At 40.9% G+C, this 23,462-nt stretch overlaps 1 protein-coding gene across 1 annotated transcript in view; it reads right to left on the reverse strand.

Moving 5' to 3' along the window:
• adgrd2 (adhesion G protein-coupled receptor D2) overlaps positions 1–22,904 on the reverse strand; it is a 201,041-nt gene extending 178,137 nt beyond the window's left edge. The window contains exons 1-11 of the mRNA XM_085965664.1: positions 22,608–22,904; positions 21,432–21,486; positions 21,197–21,227; positions 19,199–19,447; positions 13,988–14,626; positions 12,132–12,239; positions 9,226–9,311; positions 6,109–6,390; positions 4,220–4,331; positions 3,205–3,357; positions 1,956–2,064 (exon numbers count right to left, since the gene is read on the reverse strand). Of these exons, the coding sequence (XP_085821790.1) occupies positions 1,956–2,064; positions 3,205–3,357; positions 4,220–4,331; positions 6,109–6,390; positions 9,226–9,311; positions 12,132–12,239; positions 13,988–14,626; positions 19,199–19,447; positions 21,197–21,227; positions 21,432–21,479 (1,817 nt within the window). The 5' untranslated portion in view covers positions 21,480–21,486; positions 22,608–22,904. The remainder of the gene's footprint in view (positions 1–1,955; positions 2,065–3,204; positions 3,358–4,219; positions 4,332–6,108; positions 6,391–9,225; positions 9,312–12,131; positions 12,240–13,987; positions 14,627–19,198; positions 19,448–21,196; positions 21,228–21,431; positions 21,487–22,607) is intronic.
• Positions 22,905–23,462: the final 558 nt, after the last annotated feature.

Below are 23,462 nucleotides of genomic sequence, written 5' to 3' on the forward strand. Positions count from 1 at the left end.
CAACAGTGCCAGTGACTACAGCAGACTTACCTGGCTCATGTATCAGATTGTAGAATCTGCCACAGAGATCAGCGGAGTATGAATCTTCCATCTGCTGGCATGTTATCTTGACGCTAACCTGACCCCTCAGAGACCCCACTTACCTCCACCTACTGAGGCTAATTGCTAGTTAGTGCTCAACTTAGGTGCACCTCATTCATCAAATGAAGCTATTCTATAAATACAAATAGGTGTCAGGAAATGCAGTGGAGAGATGCTGCTTCCTTTAGGAGTACAAAGCTATTGCAGGGGAATCTTGAGCGTAATGTTAGCGTCTCAGTCCTGCCAGGTTATATTTAATCTATCACCCTACTTCTGAGTAAAGTACAGTAAAGCGTTGCTGACAATAGGAGAAAAAGAAACTTAAGACAGGTCACTATGGGGATACTGGTGTGCAAGAAAGGAAAGACACATGTTATAATCTCTTCTAGGAGTAGACATCTCTAGTGATTCCCACTTTGGGTGTTTTGATTCACTCAAGGCATCAAATAACAATTTTATTTAAAACACAAAAAAACCCTGTATTTTTTGTTTATATAAAGACAGGCACTGATATATATAAATTTCACTGAAAGCAGCAGTACTTGTACATAGAATGACCACTCTATACTAGCTGTCCCTGCTCTAATTACATCTACACTGGAGGCTCAAAATTACTGTTGGCAATATTAGCAGACAGACATGAAATATGTTCTTATGTCATTTTTTTGTCCACCATTTCAGCAAAGACATTAACAAGTTTATTTTAGCTTACTTAAGGAGTTTTTGGGGTCCAGAGTTGGAGGAGTAAGGGGTTTCCTGTACAATTTATAATATTTTAATACATGGAATTTAATTTTAAATAGTGGCTCTGATATTAGCTCATTTTGCGGTTGGGAAACTGGGAAGATCGGGTTTCCCTCAGGCTTTGCCGAATTAAACAGCAGAGCCCGATTCATATTTTTGTCTCCATTTCCCGGCTGCAGCCAGCCAGATTGAGAAGCAGGCTGGCTGGCTGTCAGGTGCATAAGCCTTCGGCACCAGGCTACAGCCGGAGAGCGGAAAAGACAGAGGGAGGGAGGGATTAGAAAGGTTGATGGGGGGGGGGGGGAGGAGATTGGCAGCCTCGGGGGTGGAAAGGTAGATCAGAAGGGTCGTGGGGGAGATGGGAAGGGTCAGGTTGGGGTGGGGGTGGGGGAAGATTGGAAGGATTGGGGCGAGATAGGAGGCTGTAGTCGGGGAGCGCAGAGGAAGGAGGGAGGGATTGGAAAGACCAGGGGGGAGTTGGGAGATCATGGCTTGGGGGACATCATGGCTCAGGGGGTATCCGGTTGCGGGTGGGGGGTGGGGGGGGGGGTGCGTGTGGTGGGTGCAGAACCAGGCAAACGTGATCTAGCAGGTAAGTGGAAAGACACTAACCTGCTGGACGCAGCAGTCCTCACCTCCCTTTAGCTGCCGGGTTAAATTCTAAATGGAGATTAAATCTGAGGCACGGAGCCTCATTGTAATAGTGAATTGACCAACCCGCCTCCTGGGAGCGGGATGGTCACTAGTCCGTCGTTCCGCCTCCAGTTAACCACAAGTGGGTGGGTTTGAGGCTGGTTGGGTTCGGGTTTGAGGTTTTTAACATTTTAACATCCCATCCAACCCAAACCCACCGATTTTTGAAGTTTAAATTTCCCCTCAGTATGTCTAACTTACATTGTTATGGATAACTATCCTAGCACATTAATGTGCACAGTCTATATCTCAAAATACATTGGAATATTCACAACCAGTTTTTTTTTTATGAAAAGTTGAGAGAAAAATATCACACTGAATTTTCCAAATATGACCAGAATATCAATTCTGCTCTATGTTTTCAGTGTTATAAATACATTATCAGGTGGGTGAATGGGCAAGATGAAGACAGATATGTAAAGTAAAATTTCACTCACTTAAGTCCTTCATCAAAACCTGTTTCCATCAAACTGTTAAATGTGCCATTTCCTAGCAAACTGTGAAGAGTGCCATACCAAGCGTTCACAAATGTAGCTGTTGTTAAACCTGTATTAGAGGTATAAGAGAGAAAAATAAATTTTAATTTACTTGGTTTGAAAATTCTAATTTGACCTACCAATACTTGTACAATTTATTTATGGTTTTCCAAAGTACTCTCTTATTCTTTTGTCATATTATTTATTGCTGCTCTACCTTCAATACACATATCCCAAAAGTTCATTCTTTAAGGTAAATACCAGAGTTAAAGTTACGACAGCTTCAAAAGGTGGGCGAAATGATGATAGGAAAGAACCTGGTCTTCTGGTTGAATAGGTATGAGACGAGTGCTCAAGGTCTTTCACAAAAGAGCAGAACAGCATTTTTTTTATTGAGAAGCCGAAGTGAAAGGCCACGGCCCATAGTTAAGGACATTACCAAGGTTGAAAAGAGAAAAACAGAAGAGGAGATAAATCAGGAAGTTGTTATTAAGAGGTGATGAGCTTGGGTTTTAAAAGCTTGTAGATAGCAGGAGGGAGGGAAGATGAGGGAGGCAAGAAGTTCCACACTTTAGAGGAATTGGGAAAGAATGATTTCATGTAGGTGACGGTGTGATGGATCATTAGTCAATGCAACAGAGATGTTGGAAGAAGATTAGGTAAGACATGAGATTTGGAGAAGGTTCAGAGAAGCACTGACCATTGTAATTTTTGACAGCCCAATTTGCTCAAGCCTAAACCAAAATAAACATACTTGGCCGGATTTTGCGGTACAAATAACGCTGAGGCTAACAGCGCTCACCATTATTAACGTGTAAATCGGATAGCACCAATTCCAGCGACCGCACATGTGCAGTTAAATGCGTAAATCAGGAAGTTGCTGTCCGAGGTGCCCTGGTCCTCTAAAAGCTGCACAAGAATGGTATCTCGCCATGAGACACGCCACTGTTGAGGGTCCCAATCTATTGTTGCAAGATTTGCCCTAATTATTTTGACAATCACCCAAACTAAACATTTGTTCTACTCTGAACCTGATGTCCAAACTCATTCAACACTTGCTTCCTGTAGGACATCACCACAACACTGAAGTTTTCATGACAGGAGGCAAAATGTTCATGAGAAATGTGAAAAGGTCAGCAAACAGATTTTAATACATTTTTGCATTAAATTTAACCAATGCCATATTTCTGCACACGAAACAAGATAGCACACACTATTGAGCAATACTCTCCTTTTTCTTGAAGCCTTTCAATTGCTTCCTTAGGAAGTCCTATTTGATCAGCTGATTTGTTGTTCATAGCAGTCATATAAACTTCAATGCCATTTGTTAAATTGCTGAGTACCTTTTGTCCAATTTCAAGTTCTGCAAAATAGTGGAAATAATAAATACAATGATTTGACTCAATTAAAACATTTTGTGAAACTGAACTAAATACTGATCTTTGATGTGGCATTTCCCTACCAGCTGCAGATGCCATACCCTGTGCTGACGAAAGTGACTTGTATATGTTACAGACAATGGGGGTAATTTTAAATATTGTCCAGGACACTGGGAGAACTCCCTTGCTCCTCTCCAAAATAGTGCCATGGGATCTTTAACGTCTACCTGAGAGGGTCGAAGGGGCCTCGGTTTAGCATCTCATCTGAAAGACGGCACCTCCGAAAGTGCAACACTCCCTCAGTACTGCGCAGAAGTGTCAGCCTAGACTATGTGCTCAAGTCTCTAGAGTGGTCCTTGAACCCATGACCTTTTGACTCAGAAGCGAGAGTGCTATCAACTGAGCCACAGCTGACACCAAACAGATATATTTATAGAATCCTAATAAATCTCTTCTGTACCCTCTCCATGGCCTTCAAATCCTACCGAAAGTAAAGTGTTCAAAACTGTGGCCTAACCAATGATTTATATAGGTTTACCATTACGGTTTTGCTTTTGTACCTTATGGCCCTATTTATAAAACCTAGGATCCCATATGCTTTTTTCTTTTTACAGCTTTATCATCTTGTCTACCCAGCTTTAAAATGTCAAGCTCAGGTAGCTGTACAGGCCAGGGGCCCATTTACAATGATAAACAGTGGATTTGTAAAGTAACAGGTGCATACTTCCATGTTGTTGATAGGATTTTATTTTATGTGTTATTGTGTTCTGTTATTTTTAATCTAATGTCTGAAGAATGATCAATGTTTAAATGTTTGTTCCAAGTGATTCTTGACGTTATACTTACGGATGTTTTTGTTTCTAATGACTATATCCTCCTGGTCAGAGGTGAGCAGCTTCTTCAGATTTTGCACCATTCTGTCAACACCATAAACTACTGCCATTGGTCCCAGAACAATCTGAATTCAAAGATCAGACATTAATAAATTGAAAGGATTTTATAAAAACATGCAATATTCAAATAATTAAAAAAAAATCCTATTCCCTATTTTGTAAGTTATTTTTCCACTTCTTTAAGGCTTTCCAACACTACCCATCAATCCTTAGGTAAGCAGGCAAACAGATGAACGCCTTTTAAAGCTTTGCCGATGCAGCCCTCTAACCACATGCTAGTCCTGATTGAGTCGCCTCCCTGTTAGCAGCCCCTAAACATCCACTCAGCACCTCTCCAACTGCAATAGAGAGAATTATGGGTGAAAATTATACTAATCTGTGGGTTAATGCACAGGTAGACTTAAAGTAATATACCAATAGGCTGCATTTTAATTGTGCGATTTGTGGTGTGCGCAACACAATGATTTTCTGTGAAGAATTAGAAATGTCACTAATAGATGAGAAGTTTATATAGGTTTACCATTACTTCTTTCCTTTTCTACCCAAGTATTGATTTAATAATTAGTGCAATCCAGACTAATCAACTGGTATTCCATAATAATTTAAATAACCACCATCTTGTGTGCATAACGTAAGCAGATAGACTGGATGTACTTTGCTCATATGGCATAATCATTAAGCTTAAGTTTTCTACATAACTGCTCTAAGTCACTGCTGTAGATTTTTATTTATATTTGCTCAAAGTTGAAATAAGTGACATTCATTAATATATTTTATGTACCTGTTAGCTAACGTGCCAAATTTCATTCCCCTGGGTAATTTACATTTGTCAGGTATCAGTTTTAATTACGGACAAAGATACACGATACAGTGGGGAATTGAGGAACTCTTTATAGGCCTACATAAAGATAATGAAACCACAGATAACAAGTGCACATTCGGTTTAAATCATATTTCATTACATGTCCAATTCGTATTTTGACTGGTACATGAACGTCATCATAGCTGCTCAGTAAACTAATAGAAAGCATGTCATCTAGATAGCTCATAAAATTGACAGTTCTTCTCACCTCCCCCCCCACACACAAAAAAAGGAGGCCCATAATAGTTTGACACTTCACCAGGTACCCTCAGCCCAATACTAATTAAACTATCTCCCACTCAATAGCAGGTTTTAACTGGGGCCCAATTTTCACCGGGTGAGTTCAAAACTCACCCACACCAGCAAAAACGCCTGGGGCTCCTTTAAATGTCGCCTACCGATTTCCCACCCATTCCGGGCGGGAGATTTGTGTGACCCAGATGCCACCCGCTGAGCAGGTAAGTCCACAGGATCGGCGGCCTGGGTGGTTAGCGGGGGGGGGGGGGGTGGGGGGGGGGGGGGGTAGGGTGAGACCGCGGCAGGAGAGGTCTAACATGTCAGTGATGGGCCCGCAGGACCGCTCCATCTCCTCCTGGCCTCAAGGAAATTAATTTTAAAATGTGAAACTTACCTCTTTGGACCCCAGTCCAGTCCCGCGCTGGGTTGGCCTAGTGGGAAACTAACTGCCATTTCCCGCCGTGCGAGTAGGGTTAAAATCACCCCCTTAGTTTTGTTTTAAATTTGAATAGGGAATATTTTCTGAATTATTTTCGATTGGTATTCTGAAATGATATCAACGATGATTCTGTCAAGATACAAACTTTCTAAATTGAACGTCCTCAAAGCAAAATATCACTCTGATATGGTTTGACCAGTGATTCTTTCCTTATTGTATGAAGAACTAGGTTATACTTCAAAATAATCTTTCCCGATCCTCAGGTCAAACAGTTATCATTAAATTAAGAAATATGACTGTTTACCTCATTAATTTCAGTCCACTTTTCCGCATTCCGCTGATCAAGAACCTCACCGGCTATGTCGATGAAGCTTCGGCTTATATTCTCCAGAGCTTCGCTGGTGTCATTTACATGCGTTTCCATGTTGGCAACATTTTGTAGCAAGCGTATAACACTTAGCATGTCAGCTGGTTGCAAGGTGGCATTTTCTATACTCAGAACATGCTGTACTGTCTTCAGTACAGCCTCAGCTTCAGAAATATTGGGTACAGGTTTGGCACTGCTCAACGACATATACTCAGTAACCTGTGCAAGGAGAGTTTATGTTAATTGCGTTCATGTGAGTACATCATTTTATCCATCTCTCCTCTGTTATTTAAGCAATTAATATAAAGTGACATAAAATGATACTTTCTTGCATAACATTAACTTTAGGTTAATTTAATCTTTATTACCATGGCTGATGTTTAAAGATAATAACAATATGTAAATATGCTAAATTAGAAACAGGGTCAACTAGCTGACGGCGATTTGAAATGCTTATTTATACAATAAAAGAGCCGAACATAATGCAGAAAAACCGTCAAGTCTCATTCAACCTCTCAATTACTTGCATTTCTGATTAACTAATCTTAGGTCCTCATATGAATGGTTATTGCTTTGGAAATTGATAAGCTAGTGAAAGGGCACACTAATATACAGGCACCGGGAGTCTCCTTAGGGGGGGTCTCCCAATCAGTCGCTGTAACTTCAGCGGAAGGTCGGAAGAGAACGCAGAGAGACACGGGGGAGCACTCCTTGTGGGCCAGGAGGAACCGGAGTGCTTCCTCCTGGCCCCCCAAGCTCCCACACTATCAGCACCTGCCCCCTATACAAATCCCCCACCACCGCCCCCGGCCTCTTGTCCAGCGTTCCCCACCCAACTGGAAGCCAGCCTGTCAATCAAGCTGACTTCTGGGCAGGGATCCTGTATGTGACATTACACGCACGCTGTGGAGTTAATGCGCCCTCTAATGTCACCTCCCCCCCCCCCCCCCCACCCCATGGGTCTCCAGCTAAAAATTCCAGCCATTATCCGTAAAATATACTTGAATAAAATTCAGCATGCTGATTAACAAAAAATGAAGTTTAATAACGCAACTGTCTAATGATCAAATTTCAATCTATTAAATACATTACGACCATTTCATAAAGGAAAGGAAAAACTTGCATTTATATAGCATCTGTCAAGTCCTCAGGGCTACCTAAAGCGCTTCACAGCCAATTAATAACTTTTGAAGGGTAATCACTGTTGTAATGTAGGCAAACGTGGAACCAAATTGCAATAAGCAAATCCCACAAACAGCAATGAGATCAATGACCAGTTAATCTGATTTTGGTGGAGTTGATTGAAGGATAAATGTTGGTCAGGACAGAGGAAGAACATCCCTGCACTTCAAATAGTGCCACTGGATCTGTTACATACATCTGAGCGAGCGGGCAGACATGGCCTCAGTTTAACATTTCATTCAAAAAAAACGGCACTTTTGACAATGCAGTCAGGATGCACTCAGCACCCCACTGATGTGACAGCCGATTGCGCCGTTTCCTCAGAGTTTCTACTGATCTCCCATCAAAGTTATGGCGGAAGAAGCCCCACAGAAATGACTGACGTGTGTCTTTAAAGTAAGTTCTCTCATCTTGGGATTTAATGCAGGATTTATATTGTACTCGGAATTCAATCAGAAGTAAAATGTATATATATAAATTATAGTTATACTGTAGGTCAGATAAAGAACTGGGGGTAATTTTAACTTCACCCACCTGGTAGGAAACTGATGTGATTGGATTTGCTGCCAGTTTTATAACCCACCCAAATTTACTTTCCACTGAAGGCAATTAAAAGTAAAACCAAACGGGGTGTTAAACAAGCCGCTGAGATGGTCCCATCAGTTTTCCGCAGGGAAGGTCAGGTTAAAATTACCCCCTTAGTTATAGATTTTCAGCCAGGCCAATACACACCACAAGGTTATCCAACGGAGCAGGAAGAAAATACTTAATTTTTTTAGGGGCTAAATTTGGTTGATTTGTGCCTCCCGTTAGCGCCCTAAGAGAGCGCTAATGGGGCGCAAAGCAACTAGCGCCTGGGCGTGGCGCCGCTATCGCCTCCCATGAAATTCAGCGGCGCTAACAGTTAGCGCCTTGCGGCGCTGTGCCGCTGGCAATGATGTCATCGCTGCACGCAGCACCTCGGCTGTAATATTGGGTGGCGCCCCTCGACTTACCGCCGGACGCTATGTCCGCCGGGGTCAGGGGGCCTACCTGCGGCCGGGGCGCCGCTAATTAAAGGGGTGGTGGCAGGTGGCCATTTTTGTTGCTGGCCACCTGCCCCCGTTGCTATCCCCGGCCCCCGTGAAGCACCCCCCGCGGGGTGCCGGCTGCTCTCCGTGAGCCCGGCACTCCGTTTGCCGGTACTCCCGATCCCTGGTAGCCCAGTTGGGCCCTGGGTCGCGCTGCGCCATGCCCCTCCCCTTTAATAAGGGGAGGAAGGCTTGCAGTACCGTGGCATGTAGCGCCCCAATGTTGGCTTGCAGTGCCCCAAGAGAGACATGGGGCGCTTTCGGTAGCGCCCCTCCTCCCTCTCAGGGCACTACCTGGGAAAATTGGCCGCAGGGGCGTTACCCGATTTTTACCCCTTAAAGTTTAAAAGAAATGCATACACAGCTCATGCCTACTCTCTCACTGTATTTTCTGGTGTGTATGGAGTGTAATATTTTCCTCTGCCCTCGACTTTGGGTGAAAAAGTAGACTTCAGCATCAAAGTGGTGTTCCCCGTCTTATACACAAAAATAGTGAACGGAGTCAAAATATACAGCAATGTTTCTACACAAAGAAATTCTGATTTTTCAATACAACTCTGCTGCATGCCACAGTTCTTTTGTTTCATCATCAACTTTATAAGAGGAGCTATAATTAGTGATACAACAGGCACCAACGGAAATATGTTAGAAACATTTTGTACAATCATACTGTGTTAGATTACGAATAAAAACCATACTCGTTATACAACTTGGTGAATTAAAAGCCCAGAGTGACAATACTATTTTCAGACAAGGATCTTATATCAGACTGTCATTGTAATAAATATCAAAAAGAACTTGCCATGGTATTGTTTGAAAATTCATTCAATTTAGTCTTGAATAAGCTTCTTGGATCTGACTCAAACTTCTTCAACTTCAAATATGTATCTACAATACAAAGAGATACATCATTCCACAATTGTATGAATCATTTAAGATAGGAGAGTAATTTTTTGAATATACCAAAACTAAGTTTTATCTCTGAATAACATCAGAGTATAACATTCTCCTATAATACAAAGCACAGAATTAAAATACTGTTTATAACATATACTCAAGCTTATTGGTGTAATCTTCTTTGTATAGAACTATAGTCAATAGTGTTAAATAATATGATGGTGGAATAGAGCAAACTGACTGAACAATGCACTATCTAGTCGTTCTATATTTAGAGGTTAACATTTTATTTTATGACAGTCCTTTAAATACTGAACATACTGTAAACACCAAAGATACTCAACTTTTCTATGATTTTTCTTAGTTGAATCACAAAATATTCTAAGTTTTTAAAATATTACAACATTTGCACATTTTATAATTTTGTGTTAAAATAATGATTTTGGTCAGTTGTGTATCTGACATGTGAAAACCCATCACCATGCTTAAGAATTTCAGAGCCAAACTACTAAGAGACCTACATCAATAGGATTTTAGTTTGCTGATAATGGAATTCATATTCTCTTCCCAATTCTATGTATCTAAAAGATGGGTCTTTTATTTATTCACTTGTCCCATTACCATCTCCTTTTGCCTTGTACAACCATACCTTTTGTCATTTAATCCCTCCTGCTTTCCACCCTATCACAGATCTTCCCTTATGTTCTTTCCTCCTTTCTCCCTTTTCCCTGTCTTTGCAATTGCTTAACACTCGTTATATCTCTAACTTTCTTCCAGTTCTGACCTGAAACGTTGGGGGAATTTTTCGAGGGGCCAGCGGGCACATTCGGCGGTGGGTCGGGAAGGGTTTTTTTGTTGACAGCGGGTCGGGACCCCACTGTCAACCCGCCGCCATGCGCCTTTCCCAGATCTCGGGTCTGTCAATGCTGAACAGACCCAACACACAGCAGCAGGGGAGGCAATTCCGGTCATTATGACCTTGTTAACCGCCCATTAAGAAGTATTTTGAGCTCACCTTTACATTTACGAGGTCGTCCACAGGGTCCACGCTGCTCGGGGATCATGTCAGGTAAGGAGGTCGGGAGTTGTATGACCATGGAATCATCTCATTACTTAACAGCTGAAAATGTGCTATAAAAGCTCCCATCTCACAGCTGTTCACTTTCCAACTTAGAAGTTGTTGCTTACTGCATTTGGAAGACAGGTTGAGCTTTATGGAGGTTGCAAGTGTTTGGAGTAAACTCTCTATCCAGTGTCACCTCATTGGAACAACCTCTCTCACCAGTGATACATCGCTTCGGTCATCTCAAGTTCACCTGTCATCTATTACATCAGCATCTGTGCCCTTGAAACTATCTCACCTTGGTCCTCAGAATCCCACCACGATCGGCCCCAACACCAGCAGCACCAGGCACACTAGCAGCACCAACAACAACACCAATCTTCTCCACAATCAACTGATGCTGCACAGGACACAGGGCATCTGCACCCAACCACATTGCTGCCCATGAGGCCAGGGATGGCCTCACCATGGCCAGATTTACTTCACTTGACGCTGTACACCCTGGCTGCCACATGATGCGCCAGGTTGGCATCACCCTACACCAACAACATAAAGCATCCCTACAATTCCCAAGCCATTCCTTTCACACTCATGACCATTGTGGGGGGGGTATCTTTATGTCTCACCATTCACTGCAACTCACTAAGCCACTTCCAAAAGGTGCACACAGAATGCAAAGTGTTGAAAATAAAGGTTTCAATGTTTGACAGCACATTAACAGGAACTTTACATGAACATTGCATAAAACACCCACGTGCCTACCCTTATGTGTTGTTAGTTGGTATGATTGGACCAGGATGAGGGCGAGTGTGAGGGGTGGCTAGTGAGATGGGGAAGTGGTAATGTAGATAGAGAGGGATGGGTGGAGGTGCAAGGTAAGTTGGTGTGAGTAAGGATGTTCAGGAGTAGGGTAGGGAAGGCAGTGTGATGGGGATGTGATAAGTGGCACAGCAGGATGAGGTTGAGTGTAGCTTTGCAGTAACGTTTTGTGATCTGCTGAGATCATTGAAAGGTTTGCGCCACTACAGCCTGGTTCTCCTGATGACATCCGTGCTTGTGCCCTCCTGTGCAATGTGTAACCAGGCTGCGTTGGTCTCCTGGGGAGGTCTCTTCCGCCCATTGGAAGGGAAGAGAACCTCCCTGCGTGCAGTGACTCCCTCCATAAGCTTATGGAGGGAGTCATGGGAGAGCTTGGGTGTAGCCGTGCACCTCTGTGCAGTGCTTGTCAGTGTTTGCAGTAGCTCAATGCTGTAGAACACTGACAGCAGAATTGTCAAAATCAATTTGCGCATGGTCCCTTTAAGGAAACCGGCTGATGATATGTCATCAAATGACATCATCAGACCCGCTTCCTTCAATTGGCCGGCAAATGAGCTGGGTGGGCTTAACAAGCCCAATCAGGGGAAAATCATTTTGGACAGCGGGCTGAAGCCAGCAGCGGAGTCAGGACCCGCAACGACGTCATCCGCCATGGACCCGCTGAGGTTGGGGAAATTGTGGCCGTTAACTTTGTTTCTCTCTCCACAGATGCCGCCTGACCTGCTGAGTATTTACAGCATTTTCTGTTTTTAAAATCAGAGGCGTTAAAAGTATAACTCTGCACAAAATAATGAAGCAAAGATGTTTTTCTAATTTACCATTAATATGCCATTCAATGGTGCATTAAACTTTGCTGTTTATTGTATTAAAATATTTGATTAATGAAAAACACATGTTCGAGATTTTCAAATGTGTATCAGTTAACTAACCTTTTTTGAACTGGCAGAGGAATGATAGTGGATTCTCACAGCCATGTTGGCTTTTAAATCCAGAGACAGCATCAAAAGTCTGACATTCAGCCGAAGAAACTTCCAGTGCTGTAATAAAGCAACAAAGTTGTGTTGACAACTTCAACTTAGGAGGACAGTGAAATTATTATCTCAGGTAACACAAATGGAGTATTTACTAAATCTGCCTCCAAACTGATTAAATGTACCCCAAAAGAGATTTACTGTGTTCGCAGCTTCTATCCAAATTAGCCTTTTCATTTGCATATGAACTATATTTTAGGTTTGAATAAGCTGCACTCCAGAGAGCATTAGCCTATATCTGTTTGAACTGTTAAATGCTAAAAATCCATATCTGTACAGCAATTTCCCATCTGAAACTTTAGCAAAAATGAAAAACGTCAGCAATCGACAAAAACAATACTCAGAAAAAGTTCACAACAACTGGATATTAGAGCTAATTTAAGAACACTGCATAATCAGTTCTGGACAGTAGACGGTTGGCATCCTAAACTTTAGTTAAGTATTAATTCTCCACTCAACATCTGTGTATGATACAGCTGTGGCTCAGTTGGTAGCACTCCTGCCTCCGAGTCACAAATGGTTGTGGGTTCATAGTCGCACTCCAGAAACTTGAGCACAAAAATCTAGGCTGACACTCCAGTGCAGTACTGAGGGAGTGCTGCCCTGTCTTTCAGAGGAGATGTTAAACTGAAGCCCTGTCTGCTTTCTAAGGTGGATGTAAAAGATCCCATAGCACTATTTTGAAAAAGAGCAAGGGAGTTATCCCCGGTGTCCTGGCCAATATTTATCCCTCAATCACTCCCCGGTGTCCTAGCCAATATTTATCCCTCAATCACTCCCCGGCATGAAAGGTGCTATATAAATGCAAGTTTTACTTTCTTTACTTCTAGAGGCACCGTGATGAGTCAATTACAAAAAATTCAAGAACATTTATGTTTAATTATTAATCCAATTAACTATGTTTTAAACAACATTTTCTGAAAGGCGTTATTCTGATATCAGCATTAAAATAAATAGGTTAATGCCAGCCATTAAATAACACTGATTGGCTTTGGTCTAAACTGTAATACATTTCCAAATTGATAGTTGGGATTAAAGATATATATTAATGTACAATTAATGGACCCGTTATGGTTCCTTTCTATTATTTTTAAAATAAATTTTAATTGAAGAAACGTTTAGCGCCTACTACATAGCAATGAGTTTCAAATGTGATTTTCTTAGCTGAATTAAATTTTTTGGAAAAAGACAATAAACAACCTACAGAGTTTGAAATAAAAACAGAAAATGCTGGAAATACTCAGCAGGTCAGGCCGCATCTGTGGAGAGAGAAACAGGTCGATGGCCCTTCATCAGAACTGGAAAAAGCTGGAGATGGAACAGGTTTTTAAGCAAGTGTAGGGGCAGGAAGAGGGGGGAGGGGAGGAAAGAGCAAAAGGGAAGGTCTGTGATAGGGTGGAAGGCAGGAGAGATTAAGAGACAAGAGGGATGATGGTGCAAAGCAAAAGGAGATGGTAATGGGACAAGTTAAGAAACAAAAGATGGCTCTAGATGAGGTGTAAATGGCAATGGCAGAATGAAAGACAGCTGCCATGTGAGAGAGAGAGAGAGAGAGAGAGAGAGAGAGAAAACGATAGGGGCAGAGGTTATGATCTGAAATTATTGAACTCGATGTTGAGTCCAGAAGGCTGTAAAGTGCCTAATCGAAAGAGGTGCTGTTCCTCGAGCTTACAGAATTTGAATATTTACTGCAGCTTCTGCAGTAGAACTTTTGCAAGATATCATAAATTCATAATATCCACATGTTTTCTTACCTGGACAATTCAACGGAACGTCCGTAATTTGCACCGTGGGTTCAACTTCCAGACTGGCCAAGTTCCACTCATAAATGAGGTTTCGCCGCGGGAGTCCGCACACACTGACTGCTGTAATCTGGCTTGCATCCAGCACACGAGTCCAAATGTTCAAGTCTGTGATATTGCCACTGAAAGCCTCATTTTGTTTGAACGTACCTCCTAATGAATCTTGATCTTGACCAATAATAAACGTCCCGCTTCCAGCAATAATTTCAGAGCTGTAGCAGCCATCTCCTGAACTCGCCTTTATCCCATCAGCATAAATAGTCCAAGCGCCATTTTCCTTTTGCCATGTCACACAAATGTGATGCCACTGTCCGTCACTTTTTAACACTGATCTATACGGTGTGTGATGTCCATGAACTATCAGGGCTAACTGGACAAATCCAACATCATTGATGCGGCCACGTAGCTGAAATTCATTGATGAACACGGGAACTGCATAAGAAAATACTGTGGCAATGCCGGAAGATTGGTTATCCCACTGAACACGTGCGCAGGCTGTGACAGCAGGCAATGGAGGAAGCACATTGAGAACTTTGGCATGCTTGGTATCTGTTTTGTTCAGGAACATCAGCACCATGAGCTTATCAACACCTGAGGTTAAAGTTCAAACCAAATCTATTAGAATTTACACATTAAACAGTAGAATTAGTAAACTTCAGATGTGCAGAGTTTTGTTGCCGACAGTTTACAAGTTTGATGTTAAACAAGCAAAATCCTTGACATACAGGTTGACTATCCCTTATCCGAAAACCTTGGGACCAGCTGTGTTTCGGTTTTCGGAAATTTTCGGATTTCAGAAGGTATTATTTCAGACTGGGAAACTCCTAGCATTCTTTTCACAGGCAGGCTCTGGAAAGCGTCTCTGTAGCTTAGCAACAGCTTCAGAGACGCTTCCAAGCTACTGGGCCGAGTGTTTACAAGCTGTTGCTGAGCAACAGTGTTTGTGGTCAGATACAGCAGGCTCTGGAAAGCGTCTCTGTAGCTTAGCAACAGCTTCAGAGACGCTTCCAAGCCACGGGCCGAGTGTTTACAAGCTGTTGCTGAGCAACAGTGTTTGTTGTCAGATACTGAGATGAAAACCTTCGTATCTGACAACATTAGCGCTGGTCTATCCAGAAGTTTGGATAGAACGGCAGCATATCGGACGGGCCGCTGTATTGTTGGGTTCACTCTCCCGGTACCTCCTTCACACTGCCCGGCTCGGCCTGCAATCTCCTACCCAGGAGGGAACTCTGTGACCCTCTGCCCTGCTCACAGGGATGGGCAGAGCTCCCTCAGTCACACTTAACATCGAGAGCGAAGGCCGGCGTGTCGACAATCTGCAGGAATTCTTGTTCTGGGCCCCGGAGGACCACTCCGGTCATGTTTTGCGCCACTCGGGTCATGTCGTGCGCACGACTTGCGCTGAACGAAAAACTTTCGGTTTTCAGAGGTTTTCGGAAGTTCGGATAAAGGATAGTATACCTGTACTCAGAAAATGTTGTCTTTGGCAATTTTATTTCTAGATTCCAAACAATTACCTAGTTATACGTATATGCTAATTGTCATGGTGAAGCCAATTAAGAATTAACAATGGTTGTCTAGTGCTAAAATTCCCCAAATCAGATTAAAAACAATGTTTTATACAAAAATGTATATGTAGCTAGCTGATCTCCTGTGAGATTACTTAGGGTGGGTAGATTTTGACTTTGTGAGATAGTGTAAAATGGGTGAGAACGAGTGGGCAGCCTGTTTTATATCTCTCCCGATTTTTATTTCCATTGACTTCAGTGGGAACGTCCTCCTCAGATTGGGAAAGGGGTGAAAATGTTATATCCTAGGGGTCAGTGCTGGGGCCACTTTTGTTCTCACTATATATAGATGATTTGGACTAGAATGTAGGGAGGCACTAGATCAAAACTGGTTGGTGACACAAATATAGGGCCTAGGCAAACAGTGAGAAGAGCTGTAGAAGATTTCAGGAGGGCATTTTTTGAAGAAGTGTTTTAGGTCCTCCTGACTGATCATCTTCCTAAGGGCTTGGTAGTTTCTCGTTGGCAGTTTTTGTGGTTCTTTCCTTGCTTTTGATTCATATATTCCCTACCTCTTCGGGGCTGGTTTCCAGATGTTTTACTTCGAGCTAATCCATGGATTTTCTGGCAAAAGTATGGTGACATAAAAGTGTGACAACCGGAAGCAAGTATGACAAAAAGCAAATACGTACTATATGCAAGACTTTTAATATATTCCTAGTTAATCTCCCATGGTGTTGATTGTGGAAAGTGAAGGCCAAGTGAATTCCCCAAAAGATCATATTATTACCAAAATCAAATATCTATCTATATATTATTAAAAACTGTATGTCCTGTCATCTTTCCATTCAAAAGCCCAATGTTAATAGTGTCTATGGATTTTTCTATATTAATTGTGTCCACATTTTTAATAGCTTTTCCCATTAATGTGACAGCCAGTGACACTGTTCTCACATGCTGTGAACACTGGCTAGCATTGTAAAGCAAATGAGTCAACCTTCATCCAGAAGTTTTTTTTTAATGATTTTTTTTTTCAGTAACTGTAATATTTAATTTCCAAAATAAGGGTTTAAACAAAGTAAAAATATATATTTCAAAATTGGTTGATTAAATGTATCCACTGAATTTTCGTTTAATGCCTTCACTAAAGTTTTTCCTTGAAGGCCTCAGCTGTCTCAAAAGCCTGGGCTTTAACTGGATATTTAACCTCACTACAGTTAAGACAGACTTTGAACCACATCTATGTATATTGAGTATATGCAGGTGGCAGAATTTTCCAGAATGCAATGTGTGTCCCCTTATCCTGTGACGATTAAAAATTTATTTGAAACAAACTAGAGGTTGAATTCTCAAAGCTTTTACTTCAGGCGGCTAATGAAAATATATATATATATATATATATATATATATGTTATAATTGTGCCTTTCTATTATGAACTCCTCACAGAATAACAAAAGCAGCTCATGTGACCAGATATAGCTGTTATCATTAGAGAGACAGCAGTCATTAGAGAGACAGCAGTAAGAAACTTAACAGCTGTTTGTGGTGATTTTGTTGACGGGTAGAAAAGAGATTGTTTATAGAGAATTAATTTTTATATTCCATCGTGGCTTTTACATATTCAATTTAAAAAAATCTTTGCGATCAGTAGTGTACACCAACTGATCCAGTATACCAGTGGAGGGATGCATGGAGTCAGCAACAATGGGAAGCAGGTGGAAAATGGCACAGCAAAGGTCGTTCAGCAGAGCAGAATCCAGAGCAGGATGAGAACCAGCAGAAACAGATCAGAGCTAGCTCTTGGTAGAGTGAAAAATTCTCAGAGGAGGAGTAGATAACTGAGAAAGCAGCAGCAGGCCACATACTAGAATTGAGACAACCAAGCAGTCTCTGTAGAAAATGGTGTCGACTTGGCGGTCACTACAAGGTCCAGAAGCAGCGGAGAAATGGGCTTCGGCCCAGGGGAAAGGGGATTTCTGTCCAGGACCCACGCAGCAACTAAAATAAAGCTGAGGAAACAGCAGTGCATTGAAGTACAGTCAGAAGCTCAGCAGCTAACAGCAGCAGGTGGTGATGGGCTGTAGGCTAGAAAACGTTACCGTAAAACCTGAAGTGACTGAGTAGTGGAGCAGAGTTACCAAGCCCTACAGCGTAGTCCACTTCAGCAGCATAGTCCAATTTGAGCAGAGTACCAGCCATTGAGAAGAGCTCAGCAAAAAACAAAGAACAAGCGGGGTCAGAGGATGAGCAGAGAGCTCTGCACAAGCAGAATACTAGAATCTTACAGCCCATCGTGCCTGTGCCGGCTCTTTGAAAGAGCTTTCAAATTAGTCCCACTCTACTGCTCTTTCCCCATAACCCTGCAAATTTTCCCTTTTAAAGTATTTATCCAATTCCCTTTTGAAAGTTACCATTGAATCTGCTTCCACCTGCCTTTCAGGCAGTGCATTCCAGATCATAACAACTCGCTGCGTGTTTAAAAAAAAAAAAAAAAAAAAGTCCTCATCTTTCCTTGGTTCTTTTGGCAATTATCTTAAATCTGTGTCCTTTGGTTACTGACCCTCCTGCCAGTGGAAACAGTTTCTCCTTTTGTACGCTATCAAAGCCCCTCATAATTTTGAACACATAACCTGCTCGGCTCTATGGAGAATAACCCCAGCTTCTCTTATCTCTCCACATAACTGAGGTCCCTCATCCCTGGTATCATTCTGGTAAATCTCCTCTACACGCTTTCCAAGGTCTTGATGCCAAGAATTGGACACAGTACTCTATAAATCACTAGTTAGGATTCACCTAAAGATTTAGTAGAACTTCCTTGCTTTAAACTTGAAGCTTGAACTTCTAGTTTGGGCTAAAAGACACCCACTATTAGAGCCAGGGGATCTTAGGCAGTTAAAGAGAGGAGATTGGGGGAGAAAGGGCAAAGGATGGAAATGGATGACCAAAGATAGAGTTGCAGAGGAGAGGAGCTCAGTAAAGGGCTGCCAGCCTAGGGGCCATCTTGCAAGTGAGGAATCATAAATGTCATTAAATAGAATAGAATCCACTTTCTGTCACCTTTTTCCATTACAAATTCCTATGTCCCCATTTATAATAGAAACTGCTTATGTCACACTGTAATTATGCTCTCTTGTCAGAGTGGTACTACAGTGCCTCCACTACCGAGAGGGTTTAATTACAGCATAATAAGTTTATATAGGAAGTTTCCATGTGGACACATGAATTTATAAAACGTTAATAGGAAGTGTGTGCAGATGCAAGATTCTTAATGTATTAAAATAGATGCATATCTATATAAAGTTTTGACACTTCCTGTTTGTAAAGTCCATTACCAATTATCACAATTTAACTTTTGTGGCATTGGTAACATCTAGAGGTAATACCTGAAGTATAACGGTAATGCCTACATCTAAAGGCAACTCTGTTAATGCTTGCTAATCAGTCATCCCATCACTGGTGTAACTATGGCATGCTCACACCAGTCTGCCTGCCATTTATTCCAGTTGCAACAAACAAACTAAAAGACATACCATTTCCTTGACTAACTATGAGCAATGGCAATGGGAGATTCACTAGTATGCTATATTTACATTTTTATTAGAACCAATTTTCACATTTTATAAATATGATTAAAATGGTCTTCCAACTTACCGTTCTTTCCTACAGTTATATTTTCCCTTTCCGATGCCTCATTCAGTTTTCCATTTATCCATACTTGCTGATTAACACCTTGGGTAGCTAACAAATCCAACATAACACTCTTTTCTTCAACATTGCTAACAACAGGCAGACTGCCAAAGCATAGTTCACAATATTTGGATGCGTGCTGCCATTTTAATGGTGTATTTATATATTCATAAATGTAGTACGATGACTGAAAGACCGATGAATTACTATAAGCTGTTAAAGTGGAAAGCAAATATAGTTAACAGCCAAGTACTCACATTTCCAGTATTTTATCACTGTATAATTGTAATTGGTTAACACATATCATTTACAGTGGGACCTCCATTATCCACACTCCAATTCTCTGCTTTCCTGATTATCCACCTGAATTTTTGTGGGTCAAAGTGGGAAAGTGCTTCATTGCACAGCTTGCAAATGTTTCTTGCAATTTGTATTCCATCTCCCTTTCTTGGTGAATAAAATCACATAATGCTTTGTTGTTATTTGTACTGTACTTCTCTTCATAGCTGGCGGGGTTGCTTTACCATGAATGAAAGACCAAATTTTTGGGGACTCTCAATTAACTACAAATTTTATTTTTTATTTTACTACCAGGAGCGTACTGCTCCATTTATGGTGGATAATGAAAATGTGATCTGTATTTGTATGTGCAGAGTGCAAGTTCTTGATATGCCTAAACTTTCACATGCTAAAACAGAAAGTTTGTCAATCATGGGTATAATTTTTCCAACCAAAATCTAAAAACCACTGAAAAAAGTAAAAGTGTACATACAATCACTATAAGACATCTTGCATAATTCTTATTTAATACATTAAATATTTAGGCAGAAAACTATAGCCACCGCTTGCTCGCCATATTATATTCCAGTTACCAGTATTATGCAAATTTATGACTTGTTCTAAGAATGACATTTCTTTATACAGTAAGCAACAAATTTGTTAACATTTTAATTTGATCATTCTCATGTGAAGTATTAAGTACTCACAACATCTCCATGATTCAATCATATTTTAACGTGAAACTAGATCCACAAATCTATAATTTCCATAGATTTACAATTTCATCTTGTTAAGCAAATGAAGATGTCAAACAACCTCATCAGGAGAGGAGAATGTAACAATGAGGAGTGTTAAAGCATCCCTCATACCAGCAATATTCCCAATTAAAAAGAAAAAGAGTTTTTATCAATATCACTCCCATGGCTGATGTATGAGTAAAAGACACAATGACAGTTTATTCCACGTGGAAGGTGGACCTTTAACAAATGTACTCATGACTTTATGAATGATGAATGCTTCAGCTTTACTTCTCCTTACACTTGGTGTACATATGTAAGTTACAACAGAGAATTACAAATGTAATGTAAAAGATTTATTTTGCCAATATTATCTAGTTGTATGGTGCAGTATCTAACAGGTTATATATATATATTTTATTGGTTCGCAGAAAATCTCCCCATCAGTATCCTTTTAATGATAAACAGTTAAATTACCCGCAACAACCTTTCTTTGTCTATTTATTTGTGTTTAAACAGCGAGTGCTGATGACATCAGCAGGAAACTGAACAGGAGGAGTTAAGTCAAACAATGCAAAGGATTTGAACAGAGCTCATACCTGAAATGGCAAAAATCCCTCAAGTAACCCACTGTTAACCAGTGTGCATTTGAGTAGAATTCAAGTCTGTCATTTCCCAATACTCCTTCAATGACTATCAGAATTCACTTTTGAAACCAAAATATTCACACCCGCATAAGAAAATAGGAAAAAGCATTAATCATCTAATTCCTTAAAAATTTTTTTTTTAAAGACTTCACCCAGAACATGGCCAAATTCTAAACAGCATGATGGTAACATTTGACTTAAAGTTTGTATTTGATATACATATACATCTTCTGCCATCACCATTATATTGCACCTTGAGAGAAACACAACTTGCTCAAGTTACACATATTCATTCTTACCCTGTGAATGGACTCCATCCAAACTATAGACCTGCAGAAAGAAAGAGATGGTAATGCATATTATCTTTGAAAGGACCACTGTTTTAAGTTGATTGAATGTCAAATTCCCTTTTTATTACACGTGATTCACGATTTTTATCAACGGTTTAGAGAATTACATCCCATTTATAATAAGGTCCAATGGATTGATGGCAATTTCCTTGAAACAGAACCATGTATAATAGAAAAAACTTACCTGAAGTGCGCAGAACCAAAATGCAACTTTTGTGATTGCTCCACACATTTCCCTTCTTCAGTTGAAAAGTTCCCCGGTTACAATGAGATTTTGAACAGTCACATGAAAAGAAATGTAGCACAAAAAAAGTCAGGAAATTTGACTTGTTACTATATCCATCCATATATTTATGGCAGCTCCTGGGGATTGTTGCCCTGTCGTTACACTGTGAACAAAAACGACCCCATCCAGCAGTAGCGCCTAATTGGCTCAGGGATATTACAGCCAATGGCTTAAACCTTTGAGGCAGATTTATGCCCCTGCAGAACAAATCCAGTAAATTTATTTCATTAGGAATTCACTAACATATCTATGCAATAAAGTTACCAATGCATACAATACTTATGACACCAATATGTATATATATATATATAAATATATATAATAATCAGAATTTAAAAAAAAATCCATACACAAAATAGGTACTTATAGTTCTTGTGAATTCAGAAAAACTTCAAACACAATTTGAAATCGGACGGCGGGGGCGGGATACAATAACCATTCGACTCTTCCCAGTGTTGCCTTTGACCAGAAGATGTCTCAGTGTCGGGCGGGGTGGTGGTGGTGTCACGGGTCACTGTTACTTGCTTCATTCAGGTATCTACCTGCCCCGCTCTGCAAACGCCCGCCCTTGTTCGTGTGATTACCACAGCACGGAGCAGGAATTTTAAAATCTGCAATTATTTCTAAATGATTGGATAAGGGGTCGAAATTTAAAATCGTCAAGTGAAACATTTGCTGGTACAGAACTGGTGGAATCCCGTTTTACCAAAAAAACACTGTTTAATAGAGGGGGAGGGGGGAATAACGATGAAACCCTCTTCTTCAAACGCTTACCCCAAAATATAAATCCTGTTCTTGAACAGTCGCCGGTCTTTTCCAGTTCCACCAATATCTCGCTTGTTTTTTTAAAATCTAAATTTGATGAAAGTTTCCTCGCCGCCTTCAAGACCCACTTTTCCCGATCTCTGGCTCCTGAAGAGAAAGCTCTTCAACTTTTCTTATGGTAATTTTCCAAAGCATCGCTTGAGCCGACACGGCCCTTTCTTCTCCACCTAAAACCACCGACGCTGCTCGATTCACCTCACCGGAGAGTTTTTTCTTTTTTTTAAAATTTAAATAAACGGCAGAACTCACCTCAGTTTAAAGGTATTTATTTTTTCTGTCTGAAGGAGAGGGGAAAATGTTTTTGGAATATCTTCTTCCTTCTGGATGGAGCACTGTGTGAACTGCCTGCTGCCAGTGCGACACTTTTACCGGTAGGTACATTGATTTTTGCACATTTTCTCACATTGAAACTACAACAAAAAAAAGTCAAGGCGTTAAAAAAAAACCTTCAGCTGAGCTGTATTTAGAATATAAAGTTTCCGTTTTTATTACGAAATGAAAAAAAAAATGCCCCACGACATCAGAACGAAAGCAGACAAACTCAAGTGAGAACAACTGGGAGGGAACAAGGGGGCCTGGAAAGGGGTTTTATTTGTATATAAAGAAAAACAAGGGCCCTATTAAGAGAATCTACATATTTACTGCTCAATCCTGCATTTTCTCATTTCCTCTTATGATTGCTGCTCTTCCAAAGCACAATAATTGGATACTTCTTTTAAAAAAGGAAGGGGAAAGTGTACATTTTGAAAGTCTGAAAGATAAAACACAAAATGCTGAAGCACACACTAAATAATCGGATACAGGTAGGTTACTTAACTAAAAATGGAATTAGGGTGCATTGATATTGCAAATTTAGTGTCAGTGGGAGTGCACAGTATAGATTCACCAGAATGATATCAGGGATGGAAAAACTATAGTTATGAGGTGAGACTTGAGAAACTGGGACTGTTTCCACTGGCGAAGGGAAGGCTAAGAGATTTAATAAGGCCCTTTAAAATTATGAAGGGGTTTGATAGGGTGAATTTTCTTTGGTTGGGGAGTCAGTGACAAAAGGTCATGACTTTAAAACTGTCACTAAGAGAATGAGGGGAAAGGTTAGAAGTA

Source organism: Somniosus microcephalus, chromosome 23 (genome assembly GCF_052327205.1).
Source record: "Somniosus microcephalus isolate GS21.2 chromosome 23, FLI_Smic_1.0, whole genome shotgun sequence".
Classification (NCBI taxonomy): domain Eukaryota; kingdom Metazoa; phylum Chordata; class Chondrichthyes; order Squaliformes; family Somniosidae; genus Somniosus; species Somniosus microcephalus.